The 23,704-nt window shown below is 36.6% G+C and overlaps 1 protein-coding gene and 1 non-coding gene across 17 annotated transcripts in view; one reads left to right on the forward strand and one right to left on the reverse strand.

Annotated features, from left to right (window-relative positions):
- The window catches only part of PATJ (PATJ crumbs cell polarity complex component), a 343,677-nt gene that overhangs the window by 142,889 nt on the left and 177,084 nt on the right, over positions 1-23,704 (forward strand). For all 16 annotated transcript variants that reach the window (XM_057543576.1, XM_057543586.1, XM_057543555.1 and 13 more), the window contains one exon: positions 4,687-4,786. In XM_057543576.1, the coding sequence (XP_057399559.1) occupies positions 4,687-4,786 (100 nt within the window). The remainder of the gene's footprint in view (positions 1-4,686; positions 4,787-23,704) is intronic.
- On the reverse strand, positions 9,243-9,315 carry TRNAE-UUC (transfer RNA glutamic acid (anticodon UUC)). Its single transcript has one exon. It is a non-coding gene; the product is annotated as a tRNA-Glu (tRNA).

Below are 23,704 nucleotides of genomic sequence, written 5' to 3' on the forward strand. Positions count from 1 at the left end.
CTATTTCATAATTACTCTATCCGCATTGCCCAGAACACTACTGGGCACCTAATAGGCACACAATACATATTTAATGAATGAATAAAGAATCCTAAAAACAGAACAAAACAAAATCTCTGGCTTTAGGTCACTAGGGATTGGCACATGCCCTCTGAGGATCTACCTTCTGATTTGGAATTTATGGTTGTTTCTGCCCTTAGTTACAGAAACATATTTTTGAATTTTTATCTGTTTTTTTTAAAGAAGGGTTTCTCAGAATATTTAGTCTGTCCTATTATTGGAACTGTGTTGATTCATATGTTGATTCAAATATCTGAACATTCATCAAATGTTTATTGGAAACCTATAGTGTGCCAGTTACTATGCTACAGTCAGTGGATATAACATCAAAAAGGAAACAGACAACGGATCAGTCTGTGGGGACACAGACAATAAACACACAGATGAACAAACTGGTTACTAATTTAATTACTTCGGGGAATAAGGTAATTTGATTAAGGAATATTCCGCATAAGATTTCAAGAAGAAAAAGATAAATGTATGATTCTTATCAACTTTGACCTGTTCCATTAAACCAAATTGAATTTCCATACATAGCAAGGATATTTGCATTCAAATTTTAAAAATCCAGTAAGAACCTGGTAATACCAAAAGTCAGTGTAACTCTATCCAGCTGAGTTCCTTGGTATAGAGAAGAACTAATCACTAAGTTGACATTGCAATAGTTAACATTGCAACCATAAACCCCAATTCAGAAGGTCAGGTAGAGCACAGGAAAGTGGCACTTGCCCAGAGAGCATGTGCCAATCCCTGGTGACCTAAAGCCAGAGGTGTTTGTTTTGTTTTTAGGATTCTTTATTCATTCAGTAAATAATGTATCGTGTGTCTATTAGGTTCCGGGCAGTGTTCTGGGTCTCACAGGTAGATGATACTTAACCAAGTAAGTGAATTCTTTGGAGAATTCAGAGGTGATTACTGCCCCCAAAGCACTCCCACTTGTGAGTTAATTGATCATACCAGAATCTACATCTCCATTACAGGATGATGTTTCAGTGATTACAGGATGTACTTTACTATATTATTCTTCTCTGGAATTCTATCTTGTGCACCAAGCATTATTCTACATCCTGGAATGACAGAGCACCTTCACTCCAAGAGGTGCATAGATGAATGTGACATATAGTGAAATAAACAGAAGTATAATTGGTATGACAGAAATATGCCCAGGGTGCTAGGGGAGAACAGGCAGGGAGACTCTCCCAAAGTAGGGAGGTCAGGTGATGACTAAACTATTTCTTTAACAATTATTATTGATAGAAGTAATTCCTTTTATGCATTTTTTTCCATCAGTTATATTCCATATTGTGCTAGTCTTTAGAATTGGCTGATAATACTCAGGTTAATGTCCAAACATTTGTGATACACACACACACACATGCACAGCATGTAGACATGTGGGCATCATGCAACATTAGTATAAATATTTTTATTGTCTTATATATTTTTGTTTTATATTCCACACCAATAAGATCAAGGAGATCAGGAAGAAGTTATAGGTGTTTCTAATGAAAATTACCAAATCTCTTTGACTTTGTGAATCTAGATTCTTATATAAAAATGCTTCTGAGTTAGTGGTTTCTGTGAAAAGAGATTTTATTTAAAGGCCGGCACATCTAAAGTAATATAAGTTATAGTTTCACTATTTTCTGGAAAACTCTGGGAATATTAGATTTAAATAATGCTTATTAGTCTCTATAACCAATCAGAAAGAGATTCTTTAAAACAGGGGTCCCCAACCCCTGGGCCGCGGACCGCTACCAGTCCTCAGCCTGTTAGGAACCAGGCCACATAGCAGGAGGTGAGTGGTGGGCAAGCGAGCGAAGTTTCATCTGCTGCTCTCTATCACTCCCCATTGCTCGCATTACCGCCTGAACCATTCCCCGCGGCCCCCCCGTCCCGCCCCCCCGCAGTCTGTGAAAATATTGTCTTCCACGAAACCGGTCCCTGGTGCCAAAAAGGTTGGGGACCGCTGCTTTAAGAGACTAAGTTTTTAATACCCCCTGAAGGTAGGAAAATATTTCATGCTCACCATGAGGTAGGAGCTTTTCTCCATTTCAGATACACAGAACACTTTCGGCTTCCATCCTACAACTTTAGCCATATGTCAAATGTAGACACAGAAATGCAAAAACTCTGGTCTGTGTGACAAAAAACTGTTCTTTCCAATGGAACCAAGACGTGTTCTTGTACAAAAGCACAACCAAGCAAACAGAAAGACTAATAAATAAATGTTTGCTGTTGTCTTTCAATCAAGAGAGAATAGGTGCTTATAGAACAATATATAATAGGTCCTCATCATCCCAACAAATATTAATTGCCAGATCATAAAGCCAAACTTCATTGGTCGCTTCTACTAATGGTGAATAACTTACAGCCAAAGTACAAATCAGAACCAAACTTAGCTTAGTATCAGAAACAAAAACAAGGAATTGGAAATTAAAAAATGGAGAAACAGTCAAAAAGGCAAAGTTCTGTTGCCTCTGGGGAATTACTGTCGGAACCAGGAAATCATGTGTATGAGTTTAAACAGCTCATGGATTGTGTATCTCAGGCATCACAGTTTCATTGGTTCTGGAAGGTAAGTCTACCAAGACTGACAAGTATAATGTAAGAAAAAATAAAAACATGCTCTATGAAATTGTGCAGAATGTGCAGGTGCCAGGTGTTTATTTAAATCACTAACAAAAGAACCAATAAGGTGGTTAGCCTAGTTCAGAGAGAACTGGAGAGAGTATTTATAATTGCTGAAAGAAAGAATGTTTAAGTAAGATTCAAATTTAGATGCAAAACTGGTTAACATCTTACAGGGCAATGCAACTGTAATAATTTGCTAAAATAATGTACATTCTACCAGACAAAGCTAACATGCGGTGCTCTTGAACAAGAACGATTTATGTCATTGTCATTTTTCTAAAAGTTAGTATGTTGGGGAACCTAAACAACATGAGTGACAACCAGTTATTTACTCGTTCAGCAGATAGTTAAGAGCACTCTTCTCAGAGCTGAGGATGCCATACAGTCTCTGTTGTTCTCTGCCCTCATGGAGGTGCTGTTCATCTGGCCCTCCCTGTGCATACCCTGCTCCAGCCTTTGTTGCCACAGGGAGAGCCTGGATCTGCCTACACCCTTCTCCCATGTGTGGTAGAAAGATGCCCGGGTATCTGGCAACCCAAATTCATACCGTAGGGGGCCCAGAATATGCTTATCCTACATTTTTTCTGAGGGTGTTGGTAGAAGTTAAATAAATCAGTTGCATAAAAATTTCCCCTGAAATATATTTTTTAAAGTGCTATTAAAGAGAATTTGTATCTCTTAATACTATTTTAAAAGCTGGCTGTCCTTGTTCTGAGCATTGTCTTTCACTTAGAATGACCTGGTTCTGAGGAAAAGATTTGCTGAAAATTCGTTTGCCTTTATTATTCTTCATTTAACTCACTTTTAAGTTTTTTCAAACAAGAATTAAAGAGACACCGTGATCACATTTCTGAATTCCTTTGTTGCTTAACAAGTACTTTGTATTTGGCATCTTCTCTTCCTTCATCACTCTTGCATTTTATTGATTTTTGGATTTTCTATAAATGTACAAAGTACTGTTTTGGTTAGACATTATCTTAAATCAATTTGGGTGTGTGTTTTTCTTTATGGATCGCAAATAGTGTTTTCTATTTTGGAGGAATTTATTACATGCCTGCTTTCTGTAATGGGCCAGTCATTGCCCATTTACTGAAGCGTATCCTGCCATTAGTGGCTTTGTCCTATAAAGCATAATTGATTATACTTTATTGAAATCCTGTAGCAAAGCAAATCTTAATCAGGTTATTTTGGCCTTTGTGGAGTGCTTGTGTGTATCGGCTCTCATTCTTTCCAGCAGCTTGGATCTCTCCATAGTTTGGCATGTTTTATTTTTCCCAGCGTTCAAGAAAATGTCAACATTCTGTGAAGGTAATCTGATCATAAAGTCTACTTTAATTAAGCCTATTTGAACCAAATATTGATGTGCTGTATCGTTTGGTGTGTAAATTTAAAGAATACTTATACAGAAATACAAAAAGTATTCATCATAAAGCTTTCTTTTTCTTTTTTAAAACATTAAAATGTGTGTTGACTCTATAAATTGTAGATGAATACCTCTTTGGTTAGAAAATCTTGGTATTTCAAGTAGTTTTTAAAGAATGAAATCTGTACCTTCTACAATTGAATAAAAAGTTTAAATAATTGTAGGGTTAACACATTGGGTAGTTTTTACATTTAGACTTATTTTTGAAATGTTTTTCATTTGAGTTATTTGGTCAGAAACAAAGAAAACTAAGCCTCAACAGTGTAAAGAAAGTACATATAATTGACTTTCTCACTGGAGAAAGGAATTCATTCTTCTGGGTAGGTTAACAGTCTTAAAAACTGCTTTTGAATTCCTGTTTTCTGCATTGGTGTGTTTACATCACAGAGTCACTTTTACATAATAACATAAACATAAGAGAATGAATTGTATTTATTTTACAATCCTAGTGATGTGATGGAAGTTGGATAGAGTCAAAATATTTACAGATTATTTTTTTATCCTGTTTGTCATTGAGGAAGAGGTTATACAAAGACAATTAACCCTTCTCTCAAATTTTGCATCTTCAGAGGCGAGGAACTGCTCCACCTCCAATGAAACTGCCGCCTCCTTATAAAGCTCCATCTGATGATAGTGATGAAACTGAAGAAGAATATGCATTTACCAACAGTGAGTTCCTTTTCATTATTTGGGGTGGATGCAGAATTTATTAAAGTATGCTTTAATGATTGTTGTAAATTGTCAGATACAGTGGTATAGCTTCTTAGAAAATGTGCATGGACATATCTTGCTGAAAAAGAAAGTTTACATCTCCAAAACTTCTGTGACTTTATTTTCCTAAGTTTTTGTCTTTGACACTAATATAACAGAGTGAGGATCAAAGGCAGCTGGGTGGTAAACTTTTATCTACATTCCCTCCTAGTCCTACTATTTGGTTAAGATTACACAAATGCTAAGAAGTCCTTGAAATTGGAGTTTGACCCATAATAATCAGAGTTGAATGTAGATTTTAGGCCTGGATTACGTGCCCTACTCAAATGGATGGTGATATTGCCAATGCAAAATTACAGAGGGCCAACGAAGTCATAATTTTTCCTTTAGATGTAATTTCATGACGTCCTTTTGCATTAGTTGTATCAAATATACATTCACACATATATTTAATGGAGGCTTTATTTAAAAGAATTTACATATCTTTTATGTATGTAAAGTATATGTAGTTTAGATCTGATTGCTGTTGTGTATGGAATTTATTTTGAGGGTGATGAAAATGTTCTAAAATTAGATTGTGATGATGGTTGCACAATTTGTGACTATACTGAAACCTACAGGATTATACATTTGAATGGGTGAATTTTATGGGTTTTTGAAATTTACATATTTTAAAATAATATTTTTCCTTCTATTATATAGAAAAGGAGTTTGATACAGAAATTGAAAGAGTTAAAATTCTGGCTCCAGTACTTCCTAGTGTGTGACCTTAAGCATGCCCTCTTCTATGAAAATAATGGTACCTACTTCAAAGGGGTTGTGATGAAGATTAAAATAAGGCGATAAAGACTTTAGCCTGGCGTATTGTGAATCTTCAACAAGTATTATAAAGTTGACTATAACTTTATATTTTTCTAAATATAATAATATATAAATGAAATATAAAAAGAAATATAACTATATAACAATTAAGTTGACTTTATAAAAACTTGGTTTGTACTTTGTGATTTTACCGAACGCTTTCTCATGAATTTTCATTTATTCAACAATCTCTGTTGAAAACCAACTGCTTTTCACTAACAGTGCTAAGTGAGCCTTCTGTGAGATAAATGAAACATAGCTCCTTTTTTTCTCTGTGAGGTCACCAGCCTGGAAGGGAGGATACAAAGGCATGGAAACAAAATTTCATAAAGGTACTGCAGTGCCTTGGTTCTCAACCTCTTTGGAAGAGCAACACATGATAGATACGATTGATATATGTGTGCGTTTGTGTAATGTAATCCCTTGTTTTGATATAGTTATTAGGGTAGCTGCAGTAGAGTGGAGATGGCTTGTTGATTATTCATAATTTCTGGGATACTAGAATGCCCATATTTGCATGGTGGTTAGGAAACCTCGTTTAAGCATGTGACTCAGATTACATTCTAATCCTAGCTCTACCACTTAGTTGTGAATTCATAGACAAGTTTCTTAACCTCTTCATGGCTCACACTTTCCTATCGATATCGAGGAGAGGGGATGTCTTATAATAATCTGCCTCACAGGATTGCTATGAGCATTAGAGGAAAAAGCATTTAAAGAACTTAGTATAAGGATTGTGATACCTAGTAAACACTCTGGTTTACCATGTGCCAGGTCTTCATATGTGTTAATAACTCTATCAACATAATAACTTTGTGAGGTTTCTAAATGTACAAATAAAGAAATAGGCTCAGAGAAATTAAGGAATATGTCAAAAACTACACAGCTAATAAATAGTGGACATGGAGTTTAAATCCAGGCACTCTGACTCCAGAGCTGGTACTGTCTGTCATCTACTCTTCCCATTACTTAAAACATTACTATCCCAGCAATAGGAACAGAGTGACTTGGGGTTATCTAGTGAATATCACTTTGATACCATTAGATAGGCAGAGCAGTTCCCCAGAGTTCCAAGACCATGTGTACATGTGTGTTCACAGCACATATTCACAGAGTTAGAGGGGTTCAGGAAGGGCAGTGATTTACACTGAAAGCTGATACAGTAAGTCTCCTACATAAAAATGAGTTCCATTCTGAGAGCACATTCGGTAAGTCCAATTTGTTCGTAAGTCCAACAAAGTTAGCCTAGGTACCCAACTAACACAATCAGCTTATATAGTACTGTACTGTAATAGGTTTATAATACTTTTCACACAAATAATACGTAAAAAACAAACACAAAAAATAAACATTATTAATCTTACAGTACAGTACCTTGAAGAGTACAGTAGTACGGTACAACAGCTGGCATCCAGGGGCTGGCATCAAGTAAATAGGCAAGAAGAGTTACTGACTGGAGGAGGGAGAGAAGGATCGTCAGCCATAGGAGATGGAGGGCAAGCTGCAGTTTCACTCACGCCTGATGTTGATGGCACAGGTTCTGGTTCCTTGCTGGATTCAATTCTATCTAACCTCTTGAAAAAACATCCAGTGATGTCTGGGTAGTAAGTCTTTTTTTCTCATCTTAGATGACACAGTAGCACTGGATTGCATTCTGAACGGCTGCTGCAGCCTTCGTGTACCATTCTACATTCGGGTCCTGTGCCTCAAAAACTAACAGTGCCTCCTCAAATAAAGAAAATCCCCTTGCCACTTCCTGCATCATGAATGTCTTTGGTTCTTCAGTTACTTCTTCCTCTTGTCTCTCTTCATCCTTTCTCTGGGCCTCCAATTCCATCAGGTCTTCATTAGAAAACTTGTGTTTCACAGCAAGGAATTCAAAGAAGTTGTCCTCTTACAGATCTAGTTTGAAATACAGATACTGTACTACTGTACTCTATATAGTACCTTTCAGTAAAGTACACAAAAGCACAACCACTTGTGGAGGATGCATACACATGACAATGTCCATAACACTCGTGAACTAACTTACGTGATTGGACATGCAAATGCATGTTCACATCTTTGACAGCTGGCAACTTGAAGGTTCGTATGTAGGGGACTACTGTATAGACTTCTAGTATCAAATTCATCTCCTAACTATGACATTTCACAAATTCTCCAGCAAATTTGGGCTGTGAATATGACTTTCCGTTCATTTTGCTCCCCATTTTTTCCCTTCCCATTGAATTTTCTGTTAACCTTCTCCAGAAGGGTTTGAACCGTATGGAGCTACGAGATGGTTCACATTTAAAATGTAGATGAACCTAAAGCCTCTAGCTTTCCTGTATTTCTCTTGATATGGATCTGGTGAATTTTTCTTTGCTCCTTAACTCTTTTTTTTTTTTTTTTTTTTTTAATTTTATAGCTACTTTATTTATTTATTTATTTATTTTTGGCTGTGTTGGGTCTTCGGTTCGTGCGAGGGCTTTCTCTAGTTGCGGCAAGTGGGGGCCACTCTTCATCGCGGTGTGGGGACCGCTCTTCATCGCGGTGCGCGGGCCTTTCACTATTGCGGCCCCTCCCGTTGCGGGGCACAGGCTCCAGACGCGCAGGCTCAGTAGTTGTGGCTCACGGGCCCAGCTGCTCCGTGGCATGTGGGATCTTCCCAGACCAGGGCTCGAACCCGTGTCCCCTGCATTAGCAGGCAGATTCTCAACCACTGCGCCACCAGGGAAGCCCTTTGCTCCTTAACTCTTATTAAATGAATACTCCGCTCATCTTTCCAAAACTAAAAGCAAATTGGTTCACTGTTTTATCAGATTCTTAGTGTCCCAAAACTAAGCATTTCTTTTTACAGTGGTGAAAGTATGATTACATAACTTTCCCATGGTCCAGGACTAGGAAGTGGAAGGCTGGAATCCAAGCCGTAGGCCTACCAGGAAGTCATGATTATATTAGAGAGATCACTGACGTGAGATACTCATGATTCTAAAGTGTAGTTTAATCTAACTTAGGTGAGCTTTGGTAAGTTACTCATTTACAAAGTTCATCTGGTCAAGAAATACTTATTGAGTGGGTATTTTAGGTGCGCAGACACTGTTTTAAGTGTTGGGAACACAGCAGTGAACAAGATCTCTCATTAACTTACATTCTAGAGGGGGAGAAAGCTTATAAACAATAATTAAATATTGATAAGTAATGTAAATAACTAAATAAAACAAGGTAGTGTGAGAATAAGTCCCTTGGAGGAGGCAACATTAAGTGGAATGGGTAAGGAAGGCCAAGCAAGGTAGGACCCAAATGACAAGAAGGAACAAAAGAGCTGACTTTTTAGTCATCATATCGATCAGATTTTTTTTCAGACTGTGATCCACAGTAAAATAACATATATTTTATTTAACAACCGAATGTAGATGTGCACGTACACACAGACACACACACTAACATGCATATATAAGTGAAACAAAAGTTTCATGAAATATAACTTACCTTTATAACATATGAAGAATTTATTCTTTTTCTATACTATTGTTATGTTTTTGGCCGCACCACGTGGCTTGTCGGGTCTTAGTTCCCTGACCAGGGATTGAACCTGGGCCCACGGCATTGAAAGCGCTGAGTCCTAACCACTGGACCACCAGGGAATTCCCTCTGTACTGTTTTATTTCACTTTTTAAAATGTTGTTTGCAACTCGTTTTTTCTCTTGATCGACTAATGAGTCGCAACCTGCAGTATGAAAACCACAAATTTGTGGTTTTCAAACTTCAGTGTACATCAGAAGCACCTGTTGAGCTTGTTCAAACACTAATTGCTGACCCCTACCCCCAGTTTCTAATTTCTTACATCTGGGAGCACCCAGTAATTTGCATTTCTAGGTGATGCTGATACTTCTGATTCAGGGCCGACATTCTGAAAACTGCTGATCTGGATGGCATTAAACTCACGGGAGCAGGTGAGGTAGAGAAGTGTGTATAGACAGCAGCAAGAAGGGAACCCAGCACATGCCTAGCATAAGAGCATCCTAGCATAAGAACACTCTGAGGAGATTGTAAGATTAAGTAGTTTAAAAGAATGTGTTTCAAGAAAGGTTCTGTCACTGAACCTCAGTGGTCAACTGTGGAATGATTCTGAGAGGCTGAGGAGGTTGGAGACAGAATAGTAACCGTTGAACTTAGCAACGTGGGGTTGCTGAGGAAGAACAGAAAGAGGATACTTGGTAAAATAACCAAGGGAGTTATTGTTCAGGTTGTTGTGAGAATTCAGTGTTACAGTCAACACAGGCATGCCTCCTTTTATTGTGATTCGCTTGATTGCCCTTCACAAATGATTGTGTCTCTTACTAATTGGTTTGTGGCAACCCTGCATTGTCAGATGATAGTTAGCATTTTTTAGCAATAAAGTGTTTTTTAATTAAAGTATGTACATTGCTTTTTAGACATAATGGTATTGCTTACTTCGTAGATTGCACTGTAGTATAAACATAACTTTTATATGCATTGGGAAACCAAAAAATTGGTGTGACTCACTTTATTGTGGTGATCTGCAACCTAACACGCAACATCTCCCAGGTATACCCGTATAGAGAGGGTGTTACATAACAGGCATTTATATTATAGATCACTCATCTTGCATAGTTGAACATATGACATTCTAGTGCCTAATTTCCATAAGAAGTCTTACAACCATCTTAATAATGAAAATTTCTTGAACTTTAATTAAGAATTATGAAACAGTTAAAAATTAAGAAACAATATCCACATAAATGCTTAGCTGTTGACCAAACTACTATTATCAGACCTGCAGGATTTGTCAAAGGGAGGTATCAGTGGTGCAGAACTTTTTACTTTATGGTATAGTCTTTAATACCTAAATTTAAAGCTCGATTGCCCTGTCAGAGGTTTAAGATCATTGAGTGCATGAAATGATCACTCAGTTCACTATCACATGGTGACTTTCTAATCTTTGTTTCTGGCCTTAAACTCACTCTGATATCCTGACCCAAATTTTCAATTGGCTGTTGGAAAGATACCATATCTTTATTATCGTTCTTTCTGACAATGGATCAACACATGTAGATGAATCTTCTTTCCCAATCTCTTCTCATATTTGTAGTTTCCTTTGTATTTTTATTACCACAATTTTAGTAACTGTATGGTAGTAGCCACAGTTTATTGAATACCTACTGTATGCCATAAATTCTCCCCAGCTCTTTAAGTGCATTCTCAGAAGAGCCTTTGAAAGGAGATAATATCTCTTCTGCTGATTTCAGCTTCATGTCGCATTATTTGGAAAACCTTGCCTGACTCCTTCTTCTAATACTTATTCCTGTATTTTTCTTTCATCGTATTAACAAAATGTAATTATTTATATACTTATTAGATTAATCTGTCTCCCCCACCAAATCTCTAAGTTCCATGAGGCTAGTTACCCTCTGTTTTGGCCTGGCACATTATAGAAATTCAGTATTTGGGGCAAATTAATGAAAGAAGGTACGTGACTCACGTAGTTACATGGGGATGCACTGAAAACCCAGGTGTGCTCCTGGTGCCTCGGAGGTACCCTTTCTCCTGAGCTGTACCATCGCAGTTTCAGAGCATTCTGTCCAGAACAGCTTGACATCTCTTTCTCAATATGCCACCCATTACTTTATCTAAAAGTTTTGATCCCCAGGGGGATTTGCCGCAGTCTCCAGAAAGTCCTGCTTTGTTCACCTTCGATCCCAGAAGTTAAATGCTTTTATATCACTTGGGTGATTCTATCCTGTTGGCGTTCACTCTTTCAATTATGGTTTTAAACTGCAGAGAGCAGAAGGTTTGGAATGACTTTCTGTAACATAAGGGAATGAAGCAATGAGAGTCATACAATATAGACATGTCTCTTGATGTCTATTAAGTCCTAGGAATTCAGAATATAATTGACTTGTTTGACACCTGGCTTTTTAGTGCTATAACAGAGATGTGAATAGAACTTCATGTGGACGGTCTCTTAAAGCCCTTTCTTTATCCTTTAATTTCAGAATAGCATACTCTCCTGAGGTATTTTGTTTTTCCACCTTTTTTTTTGTTTTTTTACCTCAATAAGGGTCCGGTTTAATTATGACAGTGATACATCTTTATGGCATTTTGCTCAGATTCCTCCCTCCCCCCAGTTATATGTCATAATGTAATATTTGGTATAAGGAATATATTTGGGTTATGAAGCATAATAAAATTAGCCCATGAACCACACCATGCAAATAAAAATTAGATTACAGATACCTTGCATCTTTATGTTTTACTTTAATTCTTATTGTTTTTATTTCAGTTGTTTTTAAGGATAGGATACTAGCTAAGACCTTCTGAAATGTGATTTATTAGCAAATCACTCAGAGTCACACTATGTGTAAGTTTAGAGCTTTTTAAAAAACAACAACTTTATTGAGATATAATCCACATTACCATGCATCTACTTAAAGTGTCCAATTCAGTAGCTTTTAGAATATTTAGAGTTGTTTAACCATCACCACTATCAACCACGCCCCAAACCCTGCTCATTGGACGTCACTCTTCTTTACCATATTTATTCAAAAATTGTATAAAATACACACACACACATATTTTAATTTTTTAAAAAGACTCCATAAATAGTCTTCATGTGTTCCCATGGAGTGGTCTGGGGAACCTGTCCCAAACCTCTCTTCCTCTTACAAAAAACGCCCCCAAAACTGCATTTAAATTTGGAAGAAGACAAAGATGCCTGCTAGTCCCACTGTCCTCAAGATCTAGCAGTGCAGTAAGATCACCTCCTCTTCCCAGCTCAAAAAGCAAACAAACAAACAAACAAAAAACAAAACCAGAAAGAGAAAAAAAATATTATTCACAGATAATACAGTTGTCAATCTCAAAAATTCAAAACCTAAAATAATCTTTTAGCAAGAGTAAGTCAGGCTATATATTAATTGCACATATGAAAAAAATCTTCTAATCAGTATTATCTACTTAGAAAATATGATAGAAATTTCCTAATAGAAATAACAGAGAAACTTTTTAAAAACCCAGTAATAATACAATTAGAAATGCAAATCATGGCAATGACCCATAACTTTTGAGTCATTTACTGTTTGGCAATGTGATGAAAGCTATAAACCTACCCTCAAGAAATATGTATGCAGATACACAGAAATATTGTCACCCACAACCCCTCCCCCCCAATTTTAAATAGGCATCATTTTGCCTATTTAGTGGAAGTCCTGAAGCCCGTTTAAGGTAATTCGAATCTAAATCCTAAGAGTATATAGGCATTTTTTTTAAATATGAGAATTTCATTGAACATTGATTTGGAAATGAAATGCTAGGCAATTTTGGAAAAGAAAAATATTGAGAGGAGGGGGACACATACTTCCCTAGTATATGAATATATTCTAAACTGGTGTTTTTCAAACTCAATCTGGAGCTTTTAGAAATGAGTGAGAGAGTTTTGACCTGTCTGAAACAGTTTTTCTCAACCTTGATTACTGACATTTTAACCTTTAATTCTTTACTGTGGGGGACTGACCCTTGCCCTGTAGGATGTTTAACAGCATCCTTGATCTCTACTTACTAGATGCTAGTAGCCTCTTCCTCCCACCCCAGTTGTGACAACCAAAAATGTCTTCACACATTGCCAAGTGTCCCCTGGTCTAAATGAATGGGATATTCTGTTATATATTAGTTGGGGTGCCAAGGGCACTGCATTGTATGGGATAATCTTGTACAGTAAAGAATTATCCTGCTCAGAGTACCAGTAGCACTCCAGATTAGAAATATTCTTTAAAACTATAGTAATTAAATCAGTTTAGTATTTGCATTTGAAATGATCCTGAAATAGACCCAGGTGTCTTATAAAAAGTCTAAGATTTAAAAAAATATACTCTTGGTACAGGGAAATGGTTTCCATATTATTAAAACAACACTGTAAAAGAAAATAGTAATCTGGCTTATATAAAAATTAAAATATGTACACCCATATTTTTGTATACATATATATTCAGACGAGAAAGACATGTACAACAATAGAAAAACAAGCAAATATCAGACATTGTGTAATAGATTTGAGCAACAAGTACAAAAAGTCTGTTCAGCCTCACTAACAATGAGAGATATGAAAATTAATAAAAAATCAGATTTTTTATCCCATCAAATTACTAAAGATTTTAAAAATTACTGTTGCTCATTGTTGGAGAGGTTGTAGAAAAAAAGAGTTCTTTTATACTGTTGGTAGGAATTTGAATTCATGTTATTTCTTTCTAGAGACTCAGCTGGTGGCACATATAAAAAATTTAAATGTGCATATTTGAATAATTCAACTTCCAGTGATATATCTTACGGAATTTGTTGCCCACGTGAATATGTGTGTCTGTGTGTACATATACCTACAAAGAAGTTTGCTGCTGCATTTTTCACTAGTAGCAATTAGATCAATACATGTTATATGAAATTAATACATACTATAGCCTTAAGTCAGTTAATCTCTAAGCATTTCTAGCCATTTGACCTGGAACAAGTTGCATATCTTTCCCTTAGTTTCCTCATTTGTAAGATGGGGATGATAATAGTACTCCTTTCACTGGGTGCTTGTGAGAGACTGGAAGAAACGATGTATATAGCATGCTTATATGGGAAGTGACACATACATAGGAGGTACTCCAGAATGTTAGCTGCTACCTGTTATTATTATCAATAGCAATACAGTGTTCTTCAGTGTTTGCCAAATATTGCCATTACAGAATGAAATTCTGGCATAAGTATATATTAAAAATTTTATCCAGAAGTTTTTATAATTTTTTTAAATTTTAGAAATCAGTCTTTTGAAGTTTAACATTATTATGTAGGAACATTACTTTATTAACACTGTCTACTACTGACAGTTCCTTGATCACTGTTGACTACTGTGACACGTTATACTTTCACTTTCAATGGAAGTCATTAGAAGAGAAAGATATTTTGGAGTACTTCATTTTTCTTTGATACTTTTTGTCATCTTATTCTTTATTTTCCCTGGACCAAAGGTGGAATTATCATAGAAGGATTTATTTATGATTTTGTAATTTTTCCCTCCCATGGAATTTCAATGTTGTAGGGTTGGCATTTTACTTTCATTTCATTCCTCCCAGTGTGGGAAGAATACACAGGAGAAATTTTTGAGAAAAATTCATGGTCCAAAATGAATGAATATAACAAAACAGAAACAGACTCACAGATATAGAGAACAAACTAGTGGTTCCCAGTGGGGAGAGGAAAGATAACGGTAGGGGATTAAGAGGTACAAGCTACTAGATATAAAATAAATAAGCTGTTACAAGGATATACTGCACAGCACAGGGAATATAGCCAGTAATTTTATTAACTTTAAGTAGAGTATAATCTATAAAAATATTGAATCACTATGTTGTACACCTGAAACTAATAGAATATTGTAAATCAACTATACTTCAATAAATTTTTTAAAAATTCATGGTCAAATAGAATTTAAAAACTAAAACTACAGCTTTTATTTATTTATTTATAAATTTATTTATTTATTTTTGGCTGCATTGGGTCTTTCGTTGCTGCGTGCGGACTTTCTCTAGTTGCGGCGAGTGGGGGCTACTCTTCCTTGAGGTGCGCGAGCTTCTCATTGCGGAGGCTTTTCTTGTTGCAGAGCGTGGGCTCTAGGCGTGCAGGCTTCAGTAATTGTCGCACACGGGCTCAGTAGTTGTGGCTTGCAGGCTCTAGAGTGCAGGCTCAGTAGTTGTGGCGCATGGGCTTAGCTGCTCCGCGGCATGTGGGATCTTCCTGCACCAGGGATCAAACTCGTGTCCTCTGCATTGGCAGGCGGCTTCTTAACCACTGCGCCACCAGGTAAGTCCCTAAAAGTACAGCTTTTAAAGATTACTTTGTTTAATATGAGTGCTAGTTTGCTGAACAATCCTACAAAGTTTATGACGTGGTTTAATCTCATGCTTTGTAGTATTTAAATATTTAAAAAATCAACAAAATCAACATTTGTTGGTTCACAAAGGTTATAATGTTCTTTGTAGAGGTAATTTTCAATATTCATATAACTGTCAATATATTTTTCGACTTAACCTTTTAAAAAATTCAATAATTTTAATACAAAAATCAGCTTTTATCCTTATCTTTATTTGCGGTATTTTACTCTTGTAATAGTAAACAAACATTTACACTTTAGTAAGCTGATAAAATTTCAACATGTCAAGCGCATAAAGAAATTTTTCACTCCAAGTTACATCAAGAATGCTAACCTAGCATTTCTATTCTAGTGAATAGAAATGTCAGCCTTGTTTGAATCACTGCCATTAATATACAGTTTTTTATTGTTAATCCATGTTGCCCCAGGATTATTGATCTTTCACTGGTTCAGAGGTGCCTGAATGATACCCAGGTGTCTCTCAGATCTTTGGCTTTCTGGAAGCAAAGCCAAATCACAGATTTCAGTCAAATTCTAAGGCCAAAGCTGAACTTTATAGAGTCCCTTGTATTTTTTCATCGAAAAAAGTCCAGAAGCATGCAGGTCAAACTGCTTCAAGAGGGGAGTTTTAAGAAGCTTCTACTATTTATTTGATCCACTTGAATTTTGTATAACAAAATATGTTTATTTGGAAGAAAAAAAGCATTTTGTCTTACAGCTCAATAATAAGAAAACAAGCAACCCAATTTTTAAAAATGGGCAAAACTTGAAATGACATTTCACCAAAGAAGATATACAAATGGCTAATAAGCACTCGAAAAGGTGCTCAGCATCATTAATTTATTAGGGAAATGCAAGTTAAGCCACTACACATCCACCAGAATGATTTCAGTTAAAAAAACAGACATACAGGGCTTCCCTGGTGGCGCAGTGGTTGAGAATCTGCCTGCCAATGCAGAGGACACGGGTTCGAGCCCTGGTCTGGGAAGATCCCACATGCTGCGGAGCAACTAGGCCCGTGAGCCACAATTACTGAGCATGCGCGTCTGGAGCCTGTGCTCCGCAACAAGAGAGGCCGCGATAATGAGAGGTCCGCGCACCGCGATGAAGAGTGGCCCCCGCTCGCCGCAACTAGAGAAAGCCCTCTCACAGAAACGAAGACCCAACACAGCCATAAATAATAAATAAATAAATAAATAAATAAATAAATTAAAAGTTAAAAAAAAAAAACAGACATACAGCTAGAATCCTCATACACTGCTGGTGGAAATGTAAATTGATACAGCCACTTTGGAAAATGGTTTGGCACTTTCTTAAAAGGTGGAACATAAGTTTACCATAGAACCCAGCAATTCTACTTCTAGGTATACACCTAAGAGAAGTGAAAACCTATGTCCACGCAAAGACTCCTGCGTGAATGCTCACAGCAGCATCATTTATAGTAGCCAAGAACTGGAAATAGCCAAATGTCCGTCAGCTGGTGAATGGATAAACAAAATGTTGTATATCCATACAGTGGAATATACTCTTCAATAATAAAAAGGAGCAAAATACTGATACATGCTCATTATCCTAAGTAAAGGAAGCCTGATGTAGAAGACTACATGCTATATGATTACATTTATATAAAGTAAACAAATTTTTAGGACAGAAAGCAGGACAGTGGTTGCCTAGAGTTTGAGTTGTGTTTGGGCTTCAAGGAATTTTTTAGTAGGATATTCTAAAACTGGATTGTGGTGATGATTGCACAGCTCTATAAGTTTACTAAAAATCATTGAATTGTGTGCTTGAGTGAATTTTATGTTATGTAAATTATACTAAATAAAGCTGTTAAAATTATTTCAAAGTTAAGCATCATCTTACACTAAAGGACCACATCTGTAAAGGATAGTTAAAACTTATTAATTATAAAAAGGTCTCTGTTAAAGGAAAAGGGCAATCAAATAGCAAATTACTATAAAGAAGGGAGCAGAGGTATCTTAATCAATGGGTTCCTTGATGGTGATGGCATTTAAGAACCATCAAGTTCAACTGGTCTAGCTAATTTTACAGTCCAGAATCCTAAGACCCAGAGTAATTAATTTGCCCCAGGTCACAGAATTAGTTATTGTTGAGGTCAGTACTGGAATCTAGGTCTTATTTCTGGGCCACATTTAGGCTCTCCCTTCAGTGCCTTCCTATGTGCACCATGCTAATTTTAAAAATTATTTATTTATTATTATTATTTTGGCTGCGTTGGATCTTCATTGCTGTGCGCGGGCTTTCTCTAGTTGCGGCGAGCAGGGGCTACTCTTTGCTGTGGTGTGCGGGCTTCTCATTGCGGTGGCTTCTCTTGTTGCAGAGCACAGGCTTTAGGCACGCGGGCTTCAGTAGTTGTGGCTCATGGGTTCTAGAGCGCAAGCTCAGTAGTTGTGGCGCATGGGCTTAGTTGCTCTGCGGCATGTGGCATCTTCCTGGACCAAAGCTCGAACCCATGTCCCCTGCATTGGTAGGCAGATTCTTAACCACTACGCCACCAGCGAAGTCCCCATGCTAATTTTTAACATGAAGTACACTCATGATTAATGAAGATTTGTTGAGCAACTAGTCATTCTTTCTGTTTAAAAAAATTTTTTGTTTGTTTCCTTGTGGGCTCTGTAGTTGATCTCTACCTGGCCTATAGATGTCACTACAATCAACAGCAGTTATTACCAAGGATTTAAAGAATGTTAAGAATACTCACCTCATAAGCAAACAGCGTTCATTAGTGGCTTCTAGTGGTCTTTTCACGTTCATTTTACTACTAAATACATGAATGTATTTGCTCTCTCCTTTTTTTTTGAAACTGCAAAGTAGTAAGATTAAGACATAAAAGCTAAAATTTAATTTTTCAGTTTTCTATAAATTCTTTTTCTCATTTCCTATAGTTAATTATCCTTTTCTGGACCCTTCTCTTTATAATTAAGTAAAATAAGTGGAATTCTTATTCTAGCCCTATAATTGGAGACTGGTGAACATTGCTTTCTATTTCAGTTGATTTTTTATTCTGAAAACTTCTGAAGCTTCAGTCCTTGAAATAATTTGGATGCATTTATGGGAACTATAAGTAAAGAAATGTATTGTTTTAAGATCTCTTGAGAACCATTTAAATTATGTTCAGATGTTCTTGACCTTATATTACCCATCCATTTATTTAATCAGTGATCAGATAGATGACTTCTTATTCCACATTTTACAAAGAAAGGTCAGAAGATACTGTAGTGATTGATAGAAAGGTAATCCTGAAGCAATTGCGGCTGGTTATATGATTATATTAAGGTCTGCTGGAGTTGGGGTGGGATAGGCGATGCAGTGTAGCATTTTAAGTGAAGTTGAAGAAACCTCAACCATTTCTCTAGTGATTTCTCTGAAGCTTCTGGGGGTTTTTTTCCCCCATAATTTTTGTTTTTTTTTTTCTTCCTCAGAAAGCTAACTTGAAGACTTGACTGCTTAAATAGAATCTTTACTGCACGTTTAGAATGTTACTGAGACACAAATGAATCTCGCTAGGGGATATGCGTGTTCAACGTGGTTCACCAGTTTCTTTGTTATAAAAATGATTCAGTGCTGTGAGCAATAGGAGAAAGTTGATGACCGACTATTCCCTTCACTTCAGAAAGGCTAAATCGACTGCTGTTTCCTCTTAATCTGCATTAGAAAGATGCAACTAATGTGAAGAACTATTTCTCAGCAGGAAAACCGGGTCATTAAAATGATATTAATTGAAGCTGGCCACAGAATAAATGGTTGCGTTTATCTTGCCTCCTGCTCTGGAATAGAGCGATCATCCTGATGCGAGCAGGGTAACCGAGTGCCACAGTCGGCAGCGTGAAGCATCCGAGGGTCAGATGTTGGAAACCCGGGATTTTGCTTCTCCCGGCAGACTTTCCTAGGCAGCTCACCTACTTGACAGATGTGACTGTTAGCTTGAGGGGTAGCTGGAAATTAGCTTAATTGATTGCTTCTTGTGATAGAAATAGACTGACAACTTGCCCTGAAGGAGAATAAAATCTGAGGGGGAAAAGAAAATAGGCCCAACCAAGGTCGACAGAAGAGAGAGCACAGAGTCTGTGGTGAGGATTTGAGCTGCTTCCAGCACTGAATGTTTATCAGGAATGCAGATACCCTGAAGGGAACACTGGTACAGCAATGGTCCAAGGGGGTTTCCCAGGTAAGAGATCTGTGCCTCTGTGATCTGGGGTTCTTTTGGAATGCAGTCTTCAGCCGTTTTAGTGATGATGCAGAATGTTGTTTTAAAGGTTTGAACAATGGTAAGCTAAGGCATTTATCTTCAGTCAGAGAGTGAGGGTACATATGCATGTGCAAAGCAATTGTATATTAGAAACAAACCTTTAAGAATTTCCTTTCATGTGTGTTGTAACTGGAATCGTCCCTATAATGTTTTTGAAAAGTGGAACAATTTATCAGACTGTCAGGAATATACTAGTAGTTTCAGTGCCAAAATTCTTAACACTGTTTTCATGCAGTATCCTCTCAGAATTGTAACTGAGAAGTAGATCTTGTGGACATTTATTATTGTTGTTGTTATTTGTGACTTCACCATAATCAAAGGGGATGCTTTACATTAGAACAAGGTTATTCTGATTAATTTTTAAAAAGCTGATCATTCAGCATTTTGTTGTAGATAAAAGCAAAATATCATTAAGAAATCCCAGTAGTCAAAAAAAGGCTGCTTTTTCTTAATTGTAGGCTAGCACCTTAAATAAGTATTATTTGCTAATTGTGATTGAGGTCCCATTCATCAAAACCTACAAATTCAAATTCATAGGGGTGGGGGCTTAGCACTTGGAAGTAGTATCAGGAACTTCCTTGTTAGCATATGGTTCTTGGAATCATTGCTAGGTTGGTAATATAATTACACGCAGTAACATGCTCTCTTTAGTGTATGCTTTTGTCCTGACTTTTGAAAATTAATCTATTAACGTCAGAGCTCCTTTTTTATCCAAGTAAGATATGGACTGTTTAGACATAATAAGGGTCTTCTTGTCTAAGCATTTATCGCCTAAGGGAGGCAGTTGTAAACTCAAAGCGTTAGACATCCCATTGTAGCCTTTTTCTTTTCAGCAGTGCACACGCAAATTAGGTTATTTCTACTGCAACAGCAGGATACGTGCTGCATTCCTGATGTAAGCTAGCAAACCTTATTCCTGGCTATGCTGTCAAAATAACTGAGCCAGAACTTTTCTTTTGTGTAAAATATAATTTAGTGTTGAAGTCCTGAGCTATCTAGTATCCAATTTTGTGATTTTGATTTAGAGGAAAGGTTATAGCTCTTAAATGGATGCGTCACAGATTCCTTGTAGTGACAACTGCCCATAGTGTGTTTCTTCCCATTCTATAGTTGGAATTGCTTTCAAGTGTCTAAATGTCATCTTTTTAATACTACTTCTCAAACTTGTATTGACAAGGCAGCTATAGGAATGATCCTGAATATCTGTGGACCCTCCCTACTTTTCATCACAGTCCCTAGAACAGTTTGTTCATTTTCCTTTTGTTTTAGGATGTTTCTTTATTTTTTTTAATTTTTATTTTATATTGGAGTACAGTTGATTTACAATGTTGTGTTAATTTCAGGTATACAGCAAAGTGATTCAGTTATACATATACATATATCTGTTCCTTTTCAAATTTTTTTCCCATTTAGCTTATTATGGAATACTGAGTAGAGTTCCCTGTGCTATGCAGTAGGTCTTTGTTGATGATCTATTTTATATATAGTAGTGTGTATATGTTAATCCCAAACTCTGTTTCTCCAGATTGAAAATACATGAGTGCTTTAGTTTTCTCAGTGTAACCTGCTATCCCTGATAATTTCCTTAATTTCTATCTCATCATTGTGAAGTTGCTACTGTCCAGGCTTCATAAACCCCAGTAGAACCCTCAGGATTCCCCACAGTGGGTTTTCCAGAAATTGAATAGAGTACATCTAGTCAGTAGGAATTTCTGTGTCTTTTGCATTTTATTCAAAAAATATATGAACTCAATTTTTAAAGAATGTTATTCACTATAAATATGTCTTATAAATAGACATATGTTTGTGTTATATGTGTTACTTTTCCAGTGTTCCTGCTCAGGATTAACTGTTCATGATTTTCATAATAAATATATTCAGCATTTATTAAAGGTTCCTATTTCTGTATACACTTTTAACTCCAAAGTATTTTAATGCTTTGTAACAGTCCTTATATTACTTTCACTGCTCAGTGTTTAGTTAATTTCAAAAGCATCTTTCTATTTCATGTCCCTTTTTGACATGTTCTACAAAAAGTTATACCTAGGATGATAAATAAAGGATGAGGCCTCAGTCTGGAGAGAATTTACTTTTTCTTTTGTACTGACTTGGAAACGTTATTTTAAATGGGTTTGTGCTGCTTTGATATCAGTGGTTTCATGTTGCTTCAAAATATTTCAAGTTTGCATATATGAATTTAGGTTATACACTCATCCTTTTAATTGATCCAGTGTTGAACAAAGAAAGTATTATAATTTGAATTAGAGAGAGAGTGTGTCAAAAATTAAGTAGTATTTAAAGTTATTTTCTTGAGAGACTGCCTCTGTTTTGGTGAATATAATGGGGAGGGAAGCTAAGAAATATTACTCTTAGGTTTCTATTGTATTCTCTTTAGATAGTTATGTTATACGTGTGTTTTTTTTAATGTCACATTTATCTCTTTTCCTTTACATTTACGATATGTCAAGACTGTTAAGATACTTACATAGTGTGAAGGATTCATTTTGTATATTCTGAACATATCCCAAGTCAGTTAGTCTTATTATTCCCATTTTATAGATAGTAAAACTCTTTTTAAAAGAAGGCTTGGAGTGGTTTATCCATGGGTTGGTAGAAGTATGACATAACCTCAGTTACTATGATGATATAACATTAAAACATTTTGGAGCCCAATTCAGTCCTAAGCCTATGGGGAGAAACACGCTAATCTGATCTCTGCCCTCAAGAAGTTTATGATCTTCCTAAAAAAAGAAAATGTGGATAGGTGCAGAAGCAGATGTATTGGAAGGCCCTCAGGAAGAGACTGAGCTTGAGAAGTGGGTAGGATTGGCAGGAGTGTGGCAGCTCCAGACTTGGGAGTCCACTAAAAGGCGAAGAAGTATTCCAAGCCAGGTGCGTAGGAGGGAGAGGGCAAAGATGATCTCTACCAAGAGGGGATACACGCAGGAAAGCAGAATGGGTGAATCAAGATCAGATGTTAGAGGAATAAGAATGCTAAAACTTAAAACACAAGAATTTGCTATTTTCTGAAGTGTGAATTATAGTGATAGCTAACCCTAATGTGAGACTACATTTCATAATGGTGACATAAAATTTCATTTTATTTATTTACTTTTTTTTGCATACTTAAGTTCTAGGCACTGTTCTGAATGCTTTACATATATTATTTTCTTCAATCCATATACTTTTATGAGTTTCTTTTTCAAAGTCTCATTTTATTGATGAAGTGCAAATCCTGTACTTTTTTTAAAATTTATTTTTGTATATATATATTTTTTATTTTTTGGCTGTGTTGGGTCTTCGTTTCTGTGCGAGGGCTTTCTCTAGTTGTGGCAAGCAGGGGCCACTCTTCATCGCGGTGCGCGGGCCTCTCACTATGGTGGCCTCTCTTGTTGCGGAGCACAGGCTCCAGACGCGCAGGCTCAGTAGTTGTGGTTCACGGGCCTAGTTGCTCCGCGGCATGTGGGATCTTCCCAGACCAGGGCTCGAACCCGTGTCCCCTGCATTGGCAGGCAGATTCTCAACCACTGCGCCACCAGGGAAGCCCCGCAAATCCTGTACTTTTAACAAGTTTTAATTTTACATATTTTCGAGGATCTTCTCAAGTAATCCATTGCATTGGCAAAGACAAATTGATTACTATCATTCTTTTCAGTAATTGGGCAAAAGACATGTAATTAGAATCCCCCCCCCCAAAAAAAGAAGTTCCGAATTCTTAAAAATGTTTATTGTATTCTTCAGCAAACCACATTTTAATGTTGAAAGTTCCAATTTAAAAGAAAAAGTCACAAACCAAATGAAGCTGAATTGGGGAAAAATACAGTAATGGAGACGC

This window comes from Balaenoptera acutorostrata, chromosome 1, assembly GCF_949987535.1.
Source record: "Balaenoptera acutorostrata chromosome 1, mBalAcu1.1, whole genome shotgun sequence".
Classification (NCBI taxonomy): Eukaryota; Metazoa; Chordata; class Mammalia; order Artiodactyla; family Balaenopteridae; genus Balaenoptera; species Balaenoptera acutorostrata.